Source organism: Barbus barbus (assembly GCF_936440315.1).
Source record: "Barbus barbus genome assembly, chromosome: 19".
NCBI classification, from domain to species: Eukaryota; Metazoa; Chordata; class Actinopteri; order Cypriniformes; family Cyprinidae; genus Barbus; species Barbus barbus.
The window spans coordinates 270,171-292,644 of NC_136747.1; the positions used below are offsets into that span (position 1 = coordinate 270,171).

Here is a 22,474-nt window from a genome sequence, read left to right on the forward strand (position 1 = left end):
AAAAGGAAGACAATATTATGGTAGTATAATTAGTTCTCCTTCCACAAATGATAGATAAAACACTATTATCTTTGACTTTAACGGCACACTTCTGTTAGAGCATGAGGCCTGATAATTAACCCAAATAATAACAACAAGCATTCTTACAATACTTGAATTTGGGCATGTCTTTCTCCTCTTTGGATGTATGGGATTCATACTCTTGAAGCAGACTTGCACATTTACTGTTCTCCTCCTGCTCTGCCAGATCAGACGGTTTATTCCCATCCTAGAAATAAAGCAGTTAACACTTTACAATTTTTAAGGTCCCAACTTGATATAAAACACAGGCTTAACTACAGATCAATAGAGCAGGTCAGTACTGGAGATGGTAATGCGCTGAATGTTTTACTTGATCTGTGAGGTTTGGGTTTCCGCCGTTCCTAAGGAGTAATCTGAGATTCTGAAAACACCCCCAAGATGCAGCAATATGTAAAGGAGTCAGATCATCAGTAGTCCTAAAACAACAACAATGAAACATCAGGGTAACAGAGAAACACTTTCAAGGACTTTAAGCACTAATTTTTTGATTTGCAAGGACTAAAATCAGAGATCTCACTTACCAAACAATATAGATATTATCTTTCAAATTCTAATAAATAAACAATAAATTAACAAAATGATACAAATATAGTCTGAAAGGATGCTACGACAAAGTTATTCAAACTGATTTTCTCATGAATAAATGATTGACCTGAAGAATGAAAGATCTCATACACATGGAAAAATATGAGCTATATCATTTGACTACTTTTGGACTGTTGAACAAAAACACCCGCCCATGCAATTATAAAGCTTGAAAGAGCAAGGACCATTTTTAATACAAGTCCGATTGGATTCGTCTGAAAGAAGAAAGTCATATACTATGAAGGTAAATTGACGCCATAAAGTTTTGCATGCGCAGGGTAAGATTTGTGAAAGTGTACATAAGACTGTAAGCGTAAATTAAATGTGCATGCGCAAGAGACGCTTTGTAAAGGTGTAAATCACGTTTCAAGTAGGGATGCACCGAAATGAAATTCTTGGCCGAAAGCCGAAGGCCGAATACCGAACGCGGTGTTGCGCATTTTTTTCCATTTATTTTGCCAATTTTTTCACCATTACAATAATTAAATAGTAAAAATTAGCTTTTTACTATTTTGTGTTGCTTTTCAGAGAAATAAATCAAATAACAAAAATACAATTTCAAAATATTTATTTAACACTGAACATTTTTTTTAACATTCCAGCAGATATTATACAAGCAAAGCACAATATAACTTAAAATAAATAAATTAGTAAAATAAAAAAATATTTTTATTTGGCCATCTTTGAAGCCCCCCTTCTTGAATAGCCTATGTTAGGCCTATAACTGACTGCTGAAAGAATGTAACTCTGTATGTCTACAACAACAAATGTGCATTGAATAGTGCAAAAAATGTGGATGAACCCACAACAAATGAATAACTGTCCTAGACATAAGCCTACTTCTTCAGGAAAAGTGGCAGGTTCTTCTTTATGAAAAGTAGCTTCTCTGCTTTCTCACATGAAAGTCGGTTCCTCTTCTCATCGATGACATGAGATGCAGCACTAAACAGTCTCTCGCTGTCGGTGCTTGTGCATGGAGCAGACAAGTACCTGCAGAATAGTTGAAATGTTTATTGCAGTTGCTCATTTCAAAACGAACAATGTCTTCAAGATAATGAAATGGTTGAAACCCAGTGTAGGCCTACTATTTTACTACACTGAAAATAGTTAAATTTTCACAAAATGCATAATATAAAATATAGGTAGTAACACTTTACAATGTTTCCTTTTGTTAACATTATTGCATTAACTAACAATGAGCAATACATTTGTTATGGTATTTATTAATCTTCGTTAATGTAAGATAATAAAAAATATTTAGTTCATGTTAGTATAAGTGCATTAACAATTTTAATAAATAGGCCTACCACTTTTGATACTTTTTAATTCAAAAATTAAAAATGTGATACCTAGTTTTAATACTGTATTAGTAAATGTTAACATTAAGATTAATAAATGCTTTTAATAAGGGTTTTTCATTGTTAGTTAATGTTAAAAATAGAAACTACTTATAAAGTGTTATCATAATCCAAAATATAAATAAAATCTTAAATTAATTGCACATAGAAGTAGCCTACCTGCGTGCCATCTGCGCCAGGTCGGGAAAGCGGCCTTGATTGGTCCTCCAAAATTCGAGAGGGTTATTGCTCCTGGGGATGGGGACTTCTGAGAGATAACCATCTAACTGTTGAGCGGTTGAGCTTGTCCTCTGTCTTGCAAATGGGTTATTCTCTTGGAGGATCTCATCGAACATGTCAGACAGCGAGACTGTGTGCGGCTCATCTGTAGTACGAGCCCGTTTACTCTCTGCGCTGTTTTCATCTCCTGCGCTGTGCATCACCGGACCGTCTCCATCACCTAGCGGCTTTCCCAAATCCAACTCGGCCTGGATCATTTCTCGTGTGCGCAGCTTTTCCCCCACATCCAAGTAATGATCTTTATATCGTGGATCAAGCACACAGGGCTCCAGACAAAAAAATCGAGTAAGGAGCCATTGGCTCCTATAAAAGAAAAACTTAGGCGCCAAATTATTTTTTTAGGTGCCACAGAATAAAAGTGGTTTATTTTATTATTATCATTTTATTTTCCCCCCTATTTTAACATTTCAATCATTTTGTCATGTGTTTATGTCTTATCTTTTCTAGGCTTTATCAGCATTTTAATCCATCTTGTAGATGATCAGGTCGACCGAGGGACTAAGGTTCACTTAAAGTGTGAATTAAATGTCTTTTACAGCTTGAAATATACAGTCACAAAGAATTGTTCGTTACACAGAATCTGTACCAATATCATGGACCATAAGCATCACTTGGCCACTGAGTGCAGTGCATCCTATAAATGTTGTCACGTCTTTCACACATTCAGTCTGTTTTTCTTCATTAGTAAAATGCAATTTTATAGGAGGAGTTGAATCATGTACAACACAATAAGTAAAAATATTAATATGCAACAGCGCATAAATATAGCAAAACGCTCCTCTTTATAGTTATTTTTCTAGCTGACTGATGAGTTTATGGACACTGAGTGGTTATTCTGAGGTAAATGTATTACAATGTTTACAAGCTTTATACATTTCCTCAGTTTGAAACACTGAATGAGCTTTTACATAAATCATTTCAGTAAGTTGTACTATAGGCTTTCTTATTGCCTACCTTTTGATCATGTTCATTTCATACTATACTTCAACTTCAACTTTCAACTTTTATTTATTTATATAGCACATTTTAACGCAATTTTATTGCCCAAAGTGCTTCACAATTTAAAAGAAAACATACAAAAAAAGTCAATCATAATTTTAAATAAACCACTTAAAAAGAACCAACCCACAGAGAAAAGAGAAAAAAGAAAAAAAAGAAAAAGTAGTTCCTCTACAAAATGTCTCTACGAAAGTCTTTCCTCTCCGAAAGCTAATGTAAAAAGATGAGTTTTCAACTGAGACTTAAAAACTTCTAAGGATGGAGCCTGCCGAATATGAAGTGGAAGACTATTCCACAATTTGGGAGCCACGACCATAAATGCTCTATCACCTTTAGATTTTTTTTTGGAGCGAGGAACTGCCAGTAACAGTTTATTTGCTGATCTCAGTGTCCTAGCCGATGTATGGTACTCTAAAAGATTGGTGATATAACTTGAGGACATATTATGAAGTGCTTTAAAAACCATCAATAAAATCTTAAAATCGATCCTGTACTGAACTGGTAGCCAGTGAAGAGAGGATAGTACTGGAGTAATATGATCCCTTTTTTTCATGCCTGTCAGGAGCCTGGCTGCAGCGTTCTGCACAATTTGCAGACGAGATAGATGTCGCTGACAGATCCCAGCATAAAGAGAATTACAATAGTCCAATCTCGAAGTAATAAATGCATGAATAACGGTTTCTAAGTCTTTAAAACTAAGAATGGGTTTTAACCTGGAGATCATTCTAAGTTGGTAAAAACTACTTTTTACTACTGACTTTATCTGATTATCAAAACTGAGAGTTGAGTCGATTATAACACCCAGGTTTCTTACACTGTTTTTTACAGTTATTTCTAAAGGAGCAATATTACTAGAGATCATCTCTTTTAATTTTGGTGGACCAAAAAAAATTATCTCCGATTTTTTGTCATTAAGCTGAAGAAAATTTTTAGACAACCAAATTTTAACCTCTTCCAGACAGAGTAACAGGGGCTGTAGCGAGTGCTCGTGCCCAACTTTAAGTGGTAAATATATCTGAGTGTCATCAGCACACATATGATAGGAAATGTCATAGCGACGACATATAGATCCAAGTGGGCACATATACAATGAAAATAGTGTAGGGCCCAGAATAGAACCTTGAGGAAGACCATATTTTAAAGGAACCAGAGAAGATGAGTTATTTGCGAAATTAACAAAGAATGTTCGATCATGCAGATATGAATGAAACCATTTTAAAGCTGTTCCTTTTATGCCTACATCACACTCCAAACGTTTTAAAAGGATCAAGTGATCAACAGTGTCGAATGCAGCACTGAGATCCAACATAATTAAAACAACCCCCAAACCCGAATCAACTGCCATCCGTAAGTCGTTCACAATTTTTACCAAAGCGGTCTCTGTACTGTGACCAGCTCTAAAACCAGATTGGAATTTATCCATAATATCATTTTCAGTTAAAAAAGGGGTAATTTGAGAAAGAACAACTTTTTCTAAAACTTTAGATAGACATGGTAATTTAGAAATAGGGCGGAAATTATTCAGCTCTGTGGGGTCAAGACCTGATTTTGTAAGTAAGGGAAAGACCACTGCTTGCTTAAGACAGGGTGGGACAACACCATTACTTAAGGAGCTGTTCACAATAGATAATATACTAGGGCCCATAATTTCAAACAGATTCTTTAAAAAGTAAGGAGGAATAGGATCTAAAGGAGTATATGACAGTTTCATATGTTTAACGATGCCCTCCAGAACTGAAAGAGAGACAAAATCAAAGCAATCAAAAATACAAGAACTTGACATAGAGGCTGCTTGAACACTGTAAGAAGACACAATAACTTCTCTGATTGACTCAATCTTTCTTATAAAAAAGTTCAGAAAATCCTCACAGGTATGTGAAATAGAGTCAATAGGAGACACTATAATTGGGTTTAGCACAGTATTTATTGTGCTAAACAGAGCTTTAGGGCAGTGAGCAGTTCTAAATCAGCGAAATATTTTGTTCTAGCAGCTTTAACTGCATACTGGTATTTATTAAGAGATTCCTGTAACATTTCAAAGGAAATTTGTAGTTTGTCTCTCTTCCATCTACGTTCTGCTTTTCTGCATGCTTGTCTGAGAGCACGTGATTCATTATTAAACCATGGCTGAGACAGAGAATTAGGCTTTTTTAGTCTAATTGGAGCAACATCATTAATAATATCCAGACACAAAGAATTAAAAACAACAGTCAACTCCTGTGTGTCCAATGAAGTTCCAGAAGACTCTATAATAGAGGAAACTGGGCTTTTAGCATATGCCTCAGCAAAACAATTTGCTGTCGACTCATTTATAGGACGGAAATAACAATCAGCAGATTGGCTTTTAGATACGGAAGCAGGTAGATCAAAATTAAAGAAGACCGGTCTATGGTCAGATATATAATTATCCTCCATGGCCACTTCACTAATTGACAAGCCCATGGATAAAACCAGATCTAGAGTATGCCCATGCCTGTGAGTAGCATCACAAACAAACTGTGTTAAGTTAAAAGAGTCAATAAGATCAGAGAACTGCTTTCCTAAAAGGTGTGACGAGCAACACACATGGATATTAAAGTCCCCAATAATTAAAAGGTTGTCGGTGGTCAGAACAATAGAAGAAATAAAGTCTGAAAAGTCCTGAATAAAGTCCTTATCATATTTAGGAGGACGATAGATAAGTGCACAATATACAGTGTAGGTTAGTTCTAATTTAATCAATTGTAATTCAAAAGTTGAATATTTCTCCACTGGTACAAGGCTACATTTAAATCTGTCCTTAAAGAGCGTGGCCACACCCCCGCCTCGACCAGTGACTCTGGGGGTATTTAAAACATTATAGTTAGCAGGCAACATCTCGATAAGAAGACAGGTATCTACAGGCTCAAGCCAAGTTTCAGTTAGGAACAGGAAATCCAAATCCTTAGATGCCACAAAGTCCCGAAGTATGAATGTTTTATTTCTCACTGACCTCACATTCAGAAGTGCAGCTTTAGCTCCAATGAGGTCCAGTGAATGTGACTGGGCTAATGCTGAATACTTTAGTTCCTTTAAATAAGGATGTGCCGTCTGTCCGCTCCGCCTGTGAGTCTGTAACAACGGAGGCCGAAGAATAGGCACAGGCTGATCAGGATACACTGACAGGAGCCACGTCCGAAGAAACAAAGCATCATTTGCCCGGACCGCACGTGCATTCCTCGCATTCTTCGCCAACCATCCGCTGCGCTTTCCTCATCCTTTGCGGCGCCTCTTTGTAGAATAGGAGCCGCAATGTCGACGACATAGCTCCGGCGGTATGGACAACAGATGCTTGGAGAAGTTAAAAGTTTGGCCACCATCAATAAAGTAGCTATCATCAAAGTTGACTGAAGCTTTAATTTCCAACAATGTTGATCGATCATATCTCAGCACGGATGAGGCAGCAAGCGGAGACAATATCATTATAATCATAAAAACATAAGTAATTTCTGAAATACTCAGGACGCGACGGCTTGCCGTGCAACATGCTGGCGCCATCTTGTTTTCCCTATAGTAGTAAATGGAAATATATAATGGGTTCACTTGCTGCTTTAACTGAGGAGCTAAAGAGATCGCGCCTGAGCATTAAGTGCGATACTCTCCGCTCGCGCGATCCGGACGCATACACGGACCGTGTGGACGCGGGGTACTGGTGTTTATATTACCCAAAGTGTGCGCTTGTGGTCCGCATTAAAGAGCACCCAAACCGCATCATTTGAATTTCCTAGCATTTTAAAGCTGATACTTTGTTTATTAAAAAGTAAGACAGCACAAAGCTTTTTGCGATTACTGGATGGCAAGTGCGCTTCAAATAACAGGAAGTCCATGCATTAACAGAACACAGCATATAGACTAAGATCTCGATAAGAAGAAGCCATAGTAGTAATGATTATAAATGAGAATTGTTGACGATATTGCCAGTATCCACAGAGCTGACAGCTTTACCTGTTGAAGTTTGTTCAAGTTGTGCACGAAATAGACACGGCTTTTCTGCACTTGCACTTTGGGGCTGTTTACACCTGGTCACTTCATGCATTTTTTCCTGATCGGATAGCTATCTGATCCTGAAAAGACCAGGTGTAAATGCCGTCCGAAACGCATTCGAGACGGATATAAATCCAATCGTTCGAACCACTTCAGGAGGTGGTCTGGGCGAAACCGGACAAGTGTAAATGCATCTGGTTGTTGAAACCACATATGGTAATTTTACTCCTCCCATAATATTAAAATAATAGACGTGTGAGAGCGTTTTATATGGCATGTTATAGTCAGATATGACAGCGCAATGCAACAGGCATCACCGCGGATGAGTAGCGGAGTATTTCTTCAGCAAGCGACGCGCAAACTGAATGAACCTGAAAGTAAGTCGCAGACGCTCAACACACAATCTTCTTCATTAAAAGTAGCGAGACTAGCCTATCTTTCCAGTGCTGATGCCGCGCGCTCTCTTGATATTGAAATTAGCTGATAATTAATAAAATTATCCATTGCTTTCATTGACGTGAACTCCGTTATATTTGCATATGAAGCGGGAATTGAAGAACGGATTTATATCCGTTTTGCGAAGACACATTTATGTGGCCAAGTGTAAATGGGGAAACGTTTTAACAAATCATATAGATATCCGATCAGAGAAAATGCATGAAGTGAGCAGGTGTAAGCAGGCCCTTTCAGGTCTCTCTCACTGCGTTCAGCAGACTGTGTGCGGCAGAGACGAGGACTGTTTGAAACTCTTTTCAGTAAAACTTTGATGCGCATCGTCTTATGTAAGTTTAATACGTGAACATAACAAAAGATGTGAGCGCAAAACAATCGGGAAAAAAGTCCTTTCATGCAAATTATATATAGTCGCCAGTGGCGACCTCAGCAAAAACTTCACTCGCAAATTAATATTTTTGGTCGCAAATGCGACCATTTTAGTCGCAGTTTGGAGCCCTGGCACAGTCGCGATGCAGTACAGGGGTTCTGAGTCCGCCTGACTAAATCGTGTGCTGACAGCTTCTAAGAGCGCACTTTTAGTTGTTTTCACTCCGTGGTCTGTTTCAGCCTCTTTGTTTAAAAGACGCTTTAGTGCTGCAAGTAAAGGTATGACGTCTGCCACAGATGCATCAGATGAGCTTATCTCTTTTGTCATCTGCTCAAAGGGGGCGAGAAGAGAGAGAACGTTCTCGATTAACACCCACTGGTATGCGGTGAATGTCGCGGGCAAGTCATGATCTGCTATGTATGTAGCCAAGACTCGCTTTTGCGCAAAAAGGCTTTCCAGCATATAATATGTACTGTTCCACCTTGTGCTCACATCTTGTTGGAAACGTTTTTGTGGCGTTCCGAACTGTTCTTGGATAGATTGTAGGCGCGCATAGACAAGCGGTGAATGTTTAAAATGGCCAACAATTTTCCTGGCTATCGCTATCACATCTGCTATACTGCGCTGACTCAACAATCCCTCGTTGACCGCCAGTTGAATTGTGTGTGCCATACACCGTATGCCTTTCAGATCACTATCTTCCATGGCTTTAGCCATATTTCTTGCGTTGTTACTGACTACCGCATGCACTTTAGATCGGTCGATCCGCCAAGTGTCAAACATGTTGGCGAACGCCTCGGATATGGCTACAGCTGTATGGGACCCTCTAAACTCTTGTGAGTGAAGCACAATCTTTTGTATCTTGAAATCTGTGTCGATCCACTGCGCAGTTAAACTCAGCATACTGGTGGGGCTTAGAGCCCTGCGCGGGACTGTTTTCTTCATCCCGCTCCCGCCCGCCGAATTTCTGACCATTACCGCCCGCTCCCGCAACGTGTGTGTTACACTCCCACCCGCTCCCGCAATATGTATGTCCACTCCCACCCGCTCCCGCAAAACTCTGAGAATTTATTCCCGCACGATAATAGAGATGCATTGATTTTGTGTCTTCTCCCGTCCCGCAGGAAAAAAAAAACGTATTTATTGCTATTATTAAAGAGATTCATGTTTGTTTGTTTGTTTCCCTGACCTGCATGTATTCTGACGCACTGGTAGGGAAGAGGAATATAGCCTGGGCTATCGGGGACATCTAAAACGCTTAGGCTACCGCGCGTTTCTTTAGACTTCAAGTACTTTGATTTTGTTGACAATGACATCATGTCGCTAGGCTACCTCCCGATCCCGCAGTGTTTTTTTTAGCCGCCCATTCCCACCTGCAGCAAAGTTCAAACCGCCCGCTCCCGCGAGATTTGCGCTGGGTCCCAATCCCAATGCAGCCCTCTAGTGGGGCTCACATCCGAGCTCCAAACATCAGTCGTGAAGCTGAGGGCTGCAATATCTGTAGCCAAGAGCTCATGGACGTGAGTTGAAACGACGTTATACATCTCAGGTAAGCACACGTCTGAGAAATGCCGTCTACTAGGCATGGTGTAACGGGGCTCAATATGGTCTATAAGCCTGCGAAATCCAACATCCTCTACAACAGAGAATGGTTGATCATCCAATGCGATGAATTCCATTATCCTTTTAGTAATACCTTTAGCTTTGGCACTGTCATTGGCAAACTTTTTTGACTTTTCTAAGAAGTCAGCCACAGATGGAGTGGGTGTCCTAGGACTGGGAGGAGCTACTTTCCTTTTCGCTGCTGTTGCCGTAGCCGCCGCCGTGTCTTTCTCGTACTCTGCATGATGTTCGGGGTGTCTTGATTTTAAGTGATAAATTAAACTTGAAGTGCTGTACGTTTTTGCAGATGCACCCCCTCTGGACAATTCAGCAGAACAGTGTATGCAAACGGCCGTTTTTGCCTCTTTCTCTGACACTTTAAAGTGCTTCCACACTGCTGACATGTTTGCTGCATAAAGCGCGCGCCTCTCACTCTACGCGGGTTACTATTTGATCGCGTCATTAAAAACGTCATTGTTCGGCAAAATTTATTCTGCCTTTTTACTTATTTTCGGTTGCCGAACATTCGGTGCATCCCTAGTTTCAAGCGCAAGAAAAAGTGATTTGCAGCATTTTACTGTTACTTGTAAGTGTAATTCATGTATTGTGAAACTGCAGCTTCATGCTAGCGCAAAATAAATATGATCTGTATTCTTCTGACTTCCATTTTTCCACGCTTACACTTTTGGCACGGTTTTTTCGTCAAAATACGGTCAAAAGCACTGCAAGACTGTGAACAGTGATTTGCCAGCGAGAACAACAGTTTAAAGAACTGCAAAACGGATTGACTGCGTAAAACCAATCTGTATGTGTAAAAAACTGACTGTCAAATGTCTAAATGACTTGTGTATGTAGGGCAAAACATTCCTGAAATAATCTGATATGTACAGCTCCGTCTTTCTTTTCTCTGCGCTCACAGCTTCGGCAGATTCTCTCACTAACTGAGTTCTGCAAGCGTGAGGGAGAGGGCGGGGCCACCTTACAGCCAATCAAATGAGCTGACTCTCCATTTACTCTAATCTGATTGGTTCAAAGAAACACATCATTCGCCAAGACATTTATCTTCATTTAGTTCGGGAACGTTCGCCATACTTTTAATTTACACATACAGTCTAAATAAATAAATTAATAAATAAATACCAACTTAAAACATGTTGGTTTATAAGTCGTGTTCCTTTAGGCTAGACTCCCATGTGTTCATACTGAATTTTGAGCTGTGTAGTCTCCTAAACAGGCTATATTTAGTTTATTGTAATATTATATTGTAATTTTGATGATAATTAAAGAAGGCCTAGTATCTGCACTAGCCTAATACATGCATAATTTCACTTGTCTACTGATCAGGGATGGTTTCATTTTTTTAAACAAAAATTAACAGAAGCAACAGTAATATTTTTTACTATTTAACAGTAATATTTTATTTAAAATACTGTAGAAAATCTGAAATACTGAACTGTGGGATTATCTGAAGAAAAGTTTAGATGGTATTTTCTTTTTCTCTGGTCTCTGTTTAATGCATATTAATGTGCTATTTATAAGCAGCAGCGCCACCTGCTGTCAGAGAGTGAATCTGCATCTCATTCAGCCCGTCTGCTGTTTCAGTTGAGTTCAGGCATGTTTTATGTAGCATCATTTTACAAAGCTAAGGTCAGACCATTCAGGTTTTGCATCAAATTTTGAAATTATATAATCTATTTTACATCAAAAACTGCTCATGTAACAGGTTTGTTTGGGTCGTGATTAAAATGCAGTGGTTCTGCAACTGTTCCATGCATTCTGATTGATATAAAGGCTCAGTCAGGGACAACCCAAAACCTGATACAGATTTTTGGTCAAATCACCCAGCACTAGCCATATCCACCTCACACTAACCAGCAAAGCCCTATACATAGATGTAAACTCCTCACCTTTCAGTGACAACTCACCTATTTTACATCAAAAGAGGTCACCTGTGAGATTTGCCTTAGGGGGGTCTTAGTCTTGGGGGAAGTCATGGCCTAATGGTTAGAGAGTCGGACTTGTAATCCAAAGGTTGTGGGTTTGAGTCTCGGGCCGGCAGGGATTGTAGGTGGGGGGAGTGAATGTCCAGCGCTCTCTCCACCCTCAATACCACGACTGAGGTGCCCTTGAGCAAGACACCGAACCCCCAACTGCTCCCCGGGCGCTGCAGCATAAATGCCCACTGCTCCGGGTGTATGTTCATGGTGTGTGTGTGTGCATTTGTTCACTACTCACTGCTGTGTGTGTGCACTTGGATGGGTTAAACGCAGAGCACCAATTTCGAGTATGGGTCACCATACTTGACAATACGTCACGACTTTACAAGGGGAAATAAAGAACTTTTTATTTAGACAGTAAAACTATGTCTAAAAAGGTTAATATTTGAGGTCAGAGATGTGGGAATGGTGAAGAGAGAGAGAGAGGGCAAACATTTGTATTTTAGGTCCGCATCAGCCAATATTGACTTAAATAGCCTGCATAGCACTTCATCTTTTATAACATGGGATTTTGACCAAATCAGGCATCAACGCTAAGGATTTTTTCTAGTGGTTCAAATTTTTACTGGCCCTGCCAACATTTTCACTGGCCCTGACACAAAAAAATAAATAAAATAGTTGCTGTTATCATTGTTTTTGATCTCTACTATAATAAATAAGCTTATATGACACCAATATTTTAGATAGCAAATAAATTTCAATTTCGATATCACAGAAAAAAAAAAATCACTAGCCAGAAATAAACAAATACAACGTTTAAACATTATTAAAAGTGTATAGCACAAGTAATAGCACAAATATAGAAATGAAATAATGCTTTAGGTTTTTATGTTTGTAGATGTTGGGGTACAGAAATGGAAAAATCACATTAAATAGCATTTGCATATTCTTCACTCTTTGTTGCATTTCTAAAAACAGCCAGTTCCCCTCACAAACATTCATATAAGAGTCAATATTTGGATTTTCTTCCTATATTTCGCACATTGTGTGAACAGTGATTTGTATCTGACTGCTACAGCATGCGTTTCCTCTTTGCATTCGTCTTCAGCGTCTCTGGCCTCTGTTAACGGCCGTTTACAGACTAATTATAATAATAACGTTACATTTTCACACAAATGGCATTTGAGAAAATGATTGCAGTGCAATGTGTGTGCAAGCACGGGCAGAGATAGCCTGAAATAAACTAAATATGTCCGGTCGATGGGTGCATCTGTACCAGTGTATAAATTAGACTAATCATTGTTAAAGCAACAAGTTACTTGCCAAGAGGGGTATTTTGACATACTTTCGTAAGTATTTGCCCGTTCAGGCCGCTCGTCAGAGATGCGGCGGTTCACACAGAACAGAACGCCGCGAGCGAGTACTACTCAGTGGAGCTGTCTTTCACGCAGAAATGCTTTTTAATCGCTTCAACTTTTAAATTAACAAGGCTTTAATTAACACATGCAAATGATAACATTTCACGATGACGCTGCAGTGGCGTGATCGGGCAAGAGACGAATCCATCTACTGTCCCGAGCGTAAGGTAATAAAATATCTTAAAGTAAGTATACATGAGCATGTAAAGATGTCCCCCCCCCCCCTTACCTGTGTGCATCGCTGCCTATGTATAGTCAGGATGCTATATTTAAAATATGGTAAGACTGGTGTATCTTTACAGAAAAACTATTTAAAATAAACCATGCATTTCACATATTTCAACAGGGCATCTTGAATTCATATTCATTATTAATTTGATATTCTTAAAAGTCATAACTACAACAACACAAGGGCAGATCCCTTGAGCGCAGTCGATGACGCTTGAGTGATCAAGAATATTCTAATATACAATTAATAACTTTGATTATTAGATGATTAGACCCTGGAAAGAAGGTTCATGAGCACAACACATCTGTGTAGGAAGCACTGCACGATAAATCGCACGACTAGGAAACACGGTCCCAGATTAGTGTTGAGTTATACAATGAATGACCAATCAGAAGATATCAGGTAATATCTGCCAGGTACTGGTGTAACTGACCTGAGGTTCGGATCCGCTCCGTGCTGCAGAATGAGTTTGAGGCAGCGCAGTCCTTTCTCAGACTCTTTACCTGCAGCTAAATGAACCGCTGCCACTCCGTCCCGGATGATCCTGTTGGGGTTCGCACCGCGACGCAGGAGAGACTCTACACACCTGCAGAACAACGGCAGGATTATCCTCATATCAGCTCTGTGAACCCCTGCAGCAGTCTGAACTGACCCGCACGGTGTGAACATGAAATATGATGAGAGGCTCAGCCAGACAACACACGCATACACTCTCAACATGTGACCCTGGACCACAAAACCAGTCAGAAGGGTCACGTTTTCAAAACTGAGATGTATACATCATCATCAGCTGAATAAATAATCTTTCCATTGATGTATGGTTTGTTAGGATAGGACAATATTTGTCTGAGATACAACTATTTGAAAATCTGGAATCTGAGGGAGCAAAAAAATCTAAATATTGAGAAAATCTCCTTTAAAGTTGTTCAAATGAAGTTCTTAGCAATGCATATTACTAATCAAAAATGAAGTTTTGATATATTTATGGTAGGAAATTTACTAAATATCTTCATGGAACATGATCTTAATATCCTAATGATTTTTGTCATAAAAGAGAAATGTATAATTTTGATCCATACAATGTATTGTTGTCTATTGCTACAGATATACCTGTGTTACTCATGACTGCTTTTGTGCTGCAGGGACACTAATATTAAGCTTTCATGTTTATAACTTATTATTTAAAATGTATTAAAACGGACAGAACATATTGTAAAAGTTTTCTGAAGTGATTGTTTTGAGCTGCAGGACTTATATCAGCAATACTTCTGTCAAAGCAGGATATACTGCCCGAGATGGAGATATGATCTATAGTTCATGTTCAGATGATAACTAGGTTAAGGTTAGTTACCTGGCGTCTGCGTCACTGAGCGCGTCCAGCAGCGACGCCTCTAAACCCGCGCTGCCGCTCATTATTCGACGCGTCTCCGCATGCAGAAGCGTTTCTTATGCTTTCTTCTGCTTCGTCCTGAACCTCGCTGTTTATCAAGGCACTCTGTGGTCATCCAGAATAAAATTTCCCTCCATTCGCCGTGTTCCGCTCCGGCCGGCCGCTGCAGCGCCGCCTGCTGTCCCGGAGAGAGACGGTACATCCACCGCCGTGTGTCTGGTGTCCTGTTCAGAGCTCATTCAGAGCCGCTCAGAGACAGCAGCTGATTGGATGGTCCACCCTGACCGTGTCTGAAATTAATTTAGTCACACTCTGATGGAAATATGATAACATTTTGTAATTTTCATTTAAATCTGTCTAATTTTTAAATTGTGTGTCATAAATCAACATCTCAGGAAAATGTAATGGGGTTTCTAATCAAAAATGATCATGAAGCATGATTTCACACATGTGCTCAGATGAAGACTGAAACTGACAGCGGGTTTGGGGAGACATAACACATGAACAGGGGAATAAATTATATTTCAGTATTCTATGAAATATTATATATTATTAGGAAAATCTTGTCAATTATTACTCCCATTATTACACTTCTTTTATCATTACATGTTACCCCAAAACACATTAATATGCAAATTAGATTTAGTTCATAGATACATTGTATATAATGATAAAACCGGTTTGAGAATCATCTTTATGCAAAGTTTGGTACAAAAAAAAAATCTTGAAAACTAAAAATGTATTGGTGATTTAACAAAATCTGTTGTTTTTGCCTGTGCAAGTTCATTCATGTCCTTTTATTTGTTTTTAAACAAATTGAGTCCCATAGCATGACTTATAAATGAAATATAATTTTTAAATTGTTTTTTCTTTTTTAATTTTTTTTTTTTAATGCTCTAAACAATGTAAAGACATGAAATTAGTTTGATTGTTTCCTAAAGCTTTTCTCTTGGGTCTCAGGAGGTTAACAAGTGTTCTAATGTAGGCTAACTGCTAATAAAATCATTAAAACGTTGCTTTTACATTTAAAAACAACTTAAAACATTGTCAGCCAGTCATATTTGGAAACACTTTACAATAAGGTTCATTAGTTCACAGTAGTTAACAGCATTAATTAACATGAATTATGAATGAACAAGACTTCTACAGCCTTTATTAGTTCATGTTAATTTCAGCATTTACTAATGCATTATTAAAATCACAGGTTGTGCTTGTTAACATTAGATAACGCACTGTGAGCTAACATGAACTGAACAACTAAAGATGAATAAATAGTGTAATAAATGTATTGTTCATTAAGTTGCCCCATTGACACACTATAGTGAGGGACGGCCCATGAAACAGAACACGGTTTTCCTACTCGGGTAATTTACACAGGGATTCTGCATTGAACATAACGCTACATCACAATGTGATAGAGACATGGGGGTGGGCTCATTTTACTCAGCCAACTAATCAGACTCTCAGGATCATTATAAAACTGTGAAGCCACGCCCTAGCAACCATTTAGAGCACCCTAGCAACTGATCCCATAGACTGCCATTATAAAAGCCTATATGGATATCTTTAGATCACAGTTTCATAGAGACATGGGGGTGGGCTTGTTTGACTCAGGCCACAAGCAGCAAATCATGATTCACCATCGACACTTCCTAGCCACGCCCTAGCAACCACTGTCGATCACCCTAGCAACCCAAACCCAAAGAGGTATATCTTCAAATCTGAATGTCATAAAGACATGGGGGTTGGTTTATATCATTCATACTGGCAAGCAGCCTTTGGAGTATTATCATTGCCAGCTGCCAAGCCACTCCCTAACAACCAAACAGAGTACCCTAGCAACCGTCTAGCAAGACCTATATCGTTGCATCAGAATAACGTACAGACATGGGAGTTGGTTTTTTTGACTCATGCTAGCAAACCAGACTTCAAACATGCTAGTCATGCTAGCAGTGAAGAGCTACATGCTAATAGTCATTAGCTAAGTGCTAATTCAGGCTAAGAACATGCTAAGAACTCTATAAAACTCCATAGTAACGATCTGTGACAACTAACAACTGCCTAGCAACACCCTAGGAACCACCCCAGGTACCATAGCAACAACATAGCAAAGGCCCTAGCAACCACCCAGAATACCCTAGCAACCACATAGCAACACCCTAGCAACCACCCTGATTACCCTAGCAACTGCTTAGCAACACCCTAGCAACCACCCTGGGTACCCTAGCAACGGCCATAGAAACCACATCGGGTATCCTAGCAACTGCATAGCAACACCTTAGCAACCACACTGTGTACCATAGCAACACCCTAGTAACCACCCCAGGTACCTTAGCAACTGCATAGCAAAACCCTAGCAACCGTCCCAGGCACACTAGCAACCACTCCAAGTACTCTAGCAACCACATAGCAACACCCTAGCAACCATACAGAGCACCTTAGCTACCACATAGCAACACCCTAGCAACCACTCTGCGGTACTTAGCATCTATCGATCTATCTATCCTAGCAACATGCTAATCATGTTAGAAACATACTAACAACATGCTAGTAGTATGCAAATCATGCTAACAACATGCTAATCATGCTAGCAACCTGTTAGTCACTTGCTAATTATGCTAGAAACATGCTAGTGACATGCTAGTAACTTGCTAATCATGCTAGAAACATGCTAGTCACTTGTTAATCATGCTAGCAACATGCTAGTCACTTGTTAATCCTGCTATGAACATGCTAGTAACATGCTAATCATGCTATCAACATGCTAGTCACTTGCTAATCATGCTGGCAACATTCTAGTAACAGGTTAATCATGCTAAAAACATATTAATCATGCTAGAAACGTCATCAACATCTATCGAATCTATCTAAATGTTCAAACTTCAGGCCCAACGTTTTGCTCCGGTTTCCGGGTTGAACGACATGTTTCCTGGAAACAGTATGCAACGGGGTTTGAGATACATTTTCTTTTGTTTGGTGGGTGTGTCAGAAATGTCAGCCCAATCAGCAGCAACGTGTATATAAACCACGTGGTATTAAAGAGACAGATCGCACAATGGGTCCAAGTGAAGTCATTTAATATGTGTCCGCTGCAGCTCGGTATACGCAATAACTGAAGATATTAGAAGACATGTTTGTCGTAAGAGTTTTATAGTAACATAGCATATAAACATAATGATGATGAATTTGTAAGTAAATGTAATTAACATCAAAATAAATTCGCAAGAGCAAGTATATTGTCACAGAATGGCCTGTCTCCAGCGTCATCACGATCACTTTCACCTGCACCTGATTACTGATCACCCGCACCTGCACCTCATCACCACCATCATCAAGTCCAACATATAAGCACACACCACAGCCATCTCAGTGGTCCGATCTCGTTCCTGCAACGTGGACTCTCTCCCTATGGATTCCATCTGTTGAGTATTACCTCTGAATTCCTTACCTGTTGATACTTACCTCCTGTTCTCCTCCTCGTTGTCTTCCCCGTCTTCAGACCGTCCTACGCTGTGGTGGATACTTCTGCTCTCCAGCGCTCCACATCATCTCCACGTCAAGTATCTGTAAATACCAAAGCCACAATTAGAAGCACGACTCGTCACCAGCAAGAGATCTGAAGATCACTACTCACCTCACTTTCACTGGTTCCACTGATCCTGTAAATAAATCCTGTGCTTTTACACCTACCTCCGTGTCCGGCAGTTAATGTAACATATATTTGTTGCACATGTTTATTTACATTAAAGGCAAAATAACTGGTAACTATAATGGTAAATATTACAATATCATAGCACAACAACAGTGATCAGCAATAATGATAAGCCTAATACTCACAATAAAAATAATAAGGTCATATAGATCATAACACAGTCTCGGAGGTAAGAAGTGGAATAACCTCTTCACCTAAAAGTTCTTTTCATTCTGAAATGAGAGGCAAATGTTGGATCACAATAATTAGGAACCACAGTTTCCACGAATCCCTTCACTCGATTGGGATGTTCTCTTTTATTCTGGATGGCAAGGGCAGTGACTGTAACATTGTGCGTATTTTCCAGTATTAAAAATTTATTTATACTGATTTTATCAGGCTCCAAAAATTCTTCAAAAAGAACACACAGAATGATCTTCTCAGCTGCCATAGTTGCAACACTGCAACAGGACTGCGCATGCGCACTGGCTGATCTAGCCTGAGAAATAAGCTTTTTATAACGCTATTTGAGCAAAAGAAGCAACATTTATGACACAGTTGTTGTCCGATTTCATTGGTGATTTCAAATATTAAATTTAATCGTAAGCTTAGTGAACCGTTTTGGAGAATTTGATGGTTCCCCATACAAAGAGATAGGAGCTGCTCTTGGATGCCCGAGAGGCGTTTCAAAGATGGCCGCTGAGTGACATGACTTGTCTTAAAGAGACTTTGGTATTACTCTTACCTTTGATCAGGCTATGATCAGCTCATGCAGCTGGCCGCTTGGTCATTTCTTTAAAAAAATTAAAACTTATAGTCTATTTAACAAACAAAAATGCTCCAAACGTTTTTCTAAATTAACTTGATAAAAAAACGAAACGAAATATAATGATTTTGCCATTACACACAAAACTGAACTATTTTAATAGCCGAAACCATAGTAATCGGTAATCCCCCCCTTAACAAATACAAAAAGGTGGACTCCCCCTTCCCCCTAAGTCCACGGTATAGTTCGAACACTGATAGTAAAGATAATAGAATTTAGCCTAAGTATTAAGCTAATATCCAGAGGTTTATCCACACGTACGTTATCCAGACGCAAAGTAAAAAGAATCCTTTCTCTGCTCCGTCGCCGTGCACTTTGAGCGCAGCTCCAACACGTGACCGTGACGTCTAACGTCTCGTATCTTACGTCTGACGCCTGATTACTATGGGATTTTGGCCAGACGCCTGGCGAGCGTAACACGTTCGTTCACCTCTCAGTTTGCTTCGCGATCGCAAAAAAGTGCACAAATCACACCTCATATTTGGGCGTGTATTATGCTAATCACTAACCTTGTGCACGTGGGCGCTTATTTAGAAGACTCCAGATACACAAACAGAAGAACCAGTTTAAGAACAAGCTCGTGTTGTGAATTAGGTGGAACGTTTTCATGAGAAGTTCAAATGTGCGTATAAATACTTATTAGTGAATGAGACCCATTGTTTTGTTGGTTTCACAACTTTTGAATAGTAATGGTCATGTGCTTACCTCTTGTTACGGAACTCCAAAGAAGAAGATGAGATGAGGATGAGGATGATCCAAAATAAAGTCTTTTAACATTATAATCCACACGAATAGAAGGAAATAACTCGCAACGCACGTAACATCAAACAACTGACAATCACCTGAACTGAGAGAAGACTTTAAATAATGCAGCTAATGAGGGGGAAAACGGGTGAAGGGAGTTAACGAATAATGACTAACCAGCAAATAAACTAACGAGCTAAACCAAACAGGAACAAAACTATATAAGGAAAAACAGGAACAGGAAGACGTAACAGAAAAGGACAAAACTAAAGTTCATAATGCTAACAGTACTCCCCCTCGGGAGGGAGTATGGGAGGACAGGCAGGAAGGCAAGCTGAAGACCACGGTGGCGATGACGGAGGAAGGAGCCATTTTGGAGATGGAAGGTACCAGGGCGGAGCAGACATTTGAAGGAGCAAGGAAGACGACAGGAGGGAGCTGAAGTGGGAGGAGCCAGACAGGTCCCAGACCGCAGCTATGATAGCGGTGGAGCCGACGGAGGGAGGAGCCATGGGGGAAGAAAGACTAACGGCTCCAGGGAGCCGAACGGCGGTGGCAGAGCAGGTGGAGGTGGAGCCCAAGGCGGCAACAGAGAGCCGAAGAGCTATGGTGAAGCTGAGGATCCGGAGACCCAAGGTGGAGCAGGTAGCTTCAGCGACCAAAGCGAAGGTGAAGATCCAGAAGGCTGGAGCGACAGAGGACTGAGGTGGAGCTGGAGGGAAGGAGGAGCCCAACGGAGCTGGAGGGATGAAGGGATGAGGTGCAGCTGGAGGACTGCAGTCCCAAGGTTGAGGTAGGGAGATGACTGACCAAGGCGGAGCCGGAGGGACAAGGGAGCCGAGTGGAGCTGGTGGACCGACGGGCTCCGGTGGAGACGAGGGAGCTGGAAGCCATGGTGGAGCCGCTGGGCTGCATGGTGGAGGACTGAGGCGGAGTCTGGTCCTCGAAGGCTAGAGGCAGAGTCGAGGGATCCTCCAGACTCAGCGCCAGTGGAGCTGGAGATGGGCAGACCCATGGCGAGCCCACGCCACAGATGGTGGGCTGAGGGTGAGCAGAGGGGCTGACAGGATCCAGCAGAATGAACGTTGATTAATGAAACTGATCGATGAGAGGAGGTGGGAGAGGGAGGTTGGGTGGGATTTCTTACAAAAATTATATCACAGATAATGGGCATATTTGTAACTCCGCATTCCAGTCTATTAAGTCCCACAAATCCAGTTCTGGCTCACCCTCAGCAGTGGCGCAATGGGCGAGGCTTTCCTTAGCCCCCACGATCTCCACAGCTGTATCCACCGTCGCTTGCGCTGTCGGCTCTCGCACCTGGTCAGACTCTTGAGGCACACCGTCAGCGCTGTCGCTCCAGATGGTAATGGTAACGACCGCGGCAGGCTCTGGCTCTCTGTCTCGGTGGGCTCGGGCAGCTTCGCGTCGCGGGGTGGTGGTTGACTGGGCTCAGGGTTGTCGGCACTCACATGTGATGACCTCAGGCTGGGTTCTGCTTCGTCCACGGTGAATTATTTTAGTGGAAGTACACTGACACAAATTAATGACTTTGACAATGGCCATTATTTTTATACAAAAGTATAGAATATTATTAAGTATACAAAAACAGTAGTAGAACCAGATGTGAAACCAGCAGCTGTAACAGCACTTTGGAAAGTGTTATTCCTGTTTATGACCACAAGTCTTTTAATATTACAATCCACATGAACAGAAGGAAATAACTCCGGGGAGCAACACACATAACAGTCACTGAACTGAGACAAGACTTTAAATAATGCAGCTAATGAGAAACAGGTGAAGGGCGTTAACAAATAATGACTAACCAGCAAATAAACTAAACCAAACAGGAACAAAACCATATAATGGAAAACAGGAAGACGTAACAGAAAAGTTCATAATCCTAACACCTATTTAGAGTTTCTAGAAAACTTGTAAATGTTATATACCTGTGAAGGAGTATATGATGCTAATTAATGCCATTGCCTCAGAGCTTAGGAAATATGATACAGACAAGAAAAAAAACTAATGTAGATTTCAAATCTCAAACTGGAAGGTATAAATATAACAGGGAAATAAATAATAATATATTAGAATGATTTGCCAAATGTTGCTTTAGCCATTGGTTTCTGGAGATCACCGTTTCAAGATGTCATCTAAGATCCTGAGACGTGTTTGTATCACACATCAAATGAGAGAGGCATCATGTTTAAGAGCGTTCATCATTTATCCTGTAAAACAGGTGATCCATTTAGTAAAGACACTGACTTCAAGTTTTCTATCCATTTATTTTATGATATGCAAAATTATTTGTGTGTGATTTGGTATTTTTGTTACAAATATTGAATTGCAACTCAAAGAGAAGGATGTTTTATTTTTTATGGGTATACTGTTGACTTCAAAATTTGGTATATTTTAATTTACTCATTATATATGGAGTATTCTTCATTCACAAATGTAAACAAAAACTAATTTTACTCATTTTAAAATACAAATTAAAATACACTGCC

General features: G+C 40.1%; 1 protein-coding gene across 1 annotated transcript in view; it reads right to left on the bottom strand.

The window, feature by feature from the left end:
* Nucleotides 1-14,917, bottom strand: part of LOC306885348 (uncharacterized protein) — a 34,704-nt gene extending 19,787 nt beyond the window's left edge. Inside the window, exons 1-4 of the mRNA XM_079441798.1 lie at nucleotides 14,665-14,917; nucleotides 13,747-13,899; nucleotides 392-497; nucleotides 148-268 (exon numbers count right to left, since the gene is read on the bottom strand). Of these exons, the coding sequence (XP_079297924.1) occupies nucleotides 148-268; nucleotides 392-497; nucleotides 13,747-13,899; nucleotides 14,665-14,726 (442 nt within the window). The 5' untranslated portion in view covers nucleotides 14,727-14,917. The remainder of the gene's footprint in view (nucleotides 1-147; nucleotides 269-391; nucleotides 498-13,746; nucleotides 13,900-14,664) is intronic.
* Nucleotides 14,918-22,474: the final 7,557 nt, after the last annotated feature.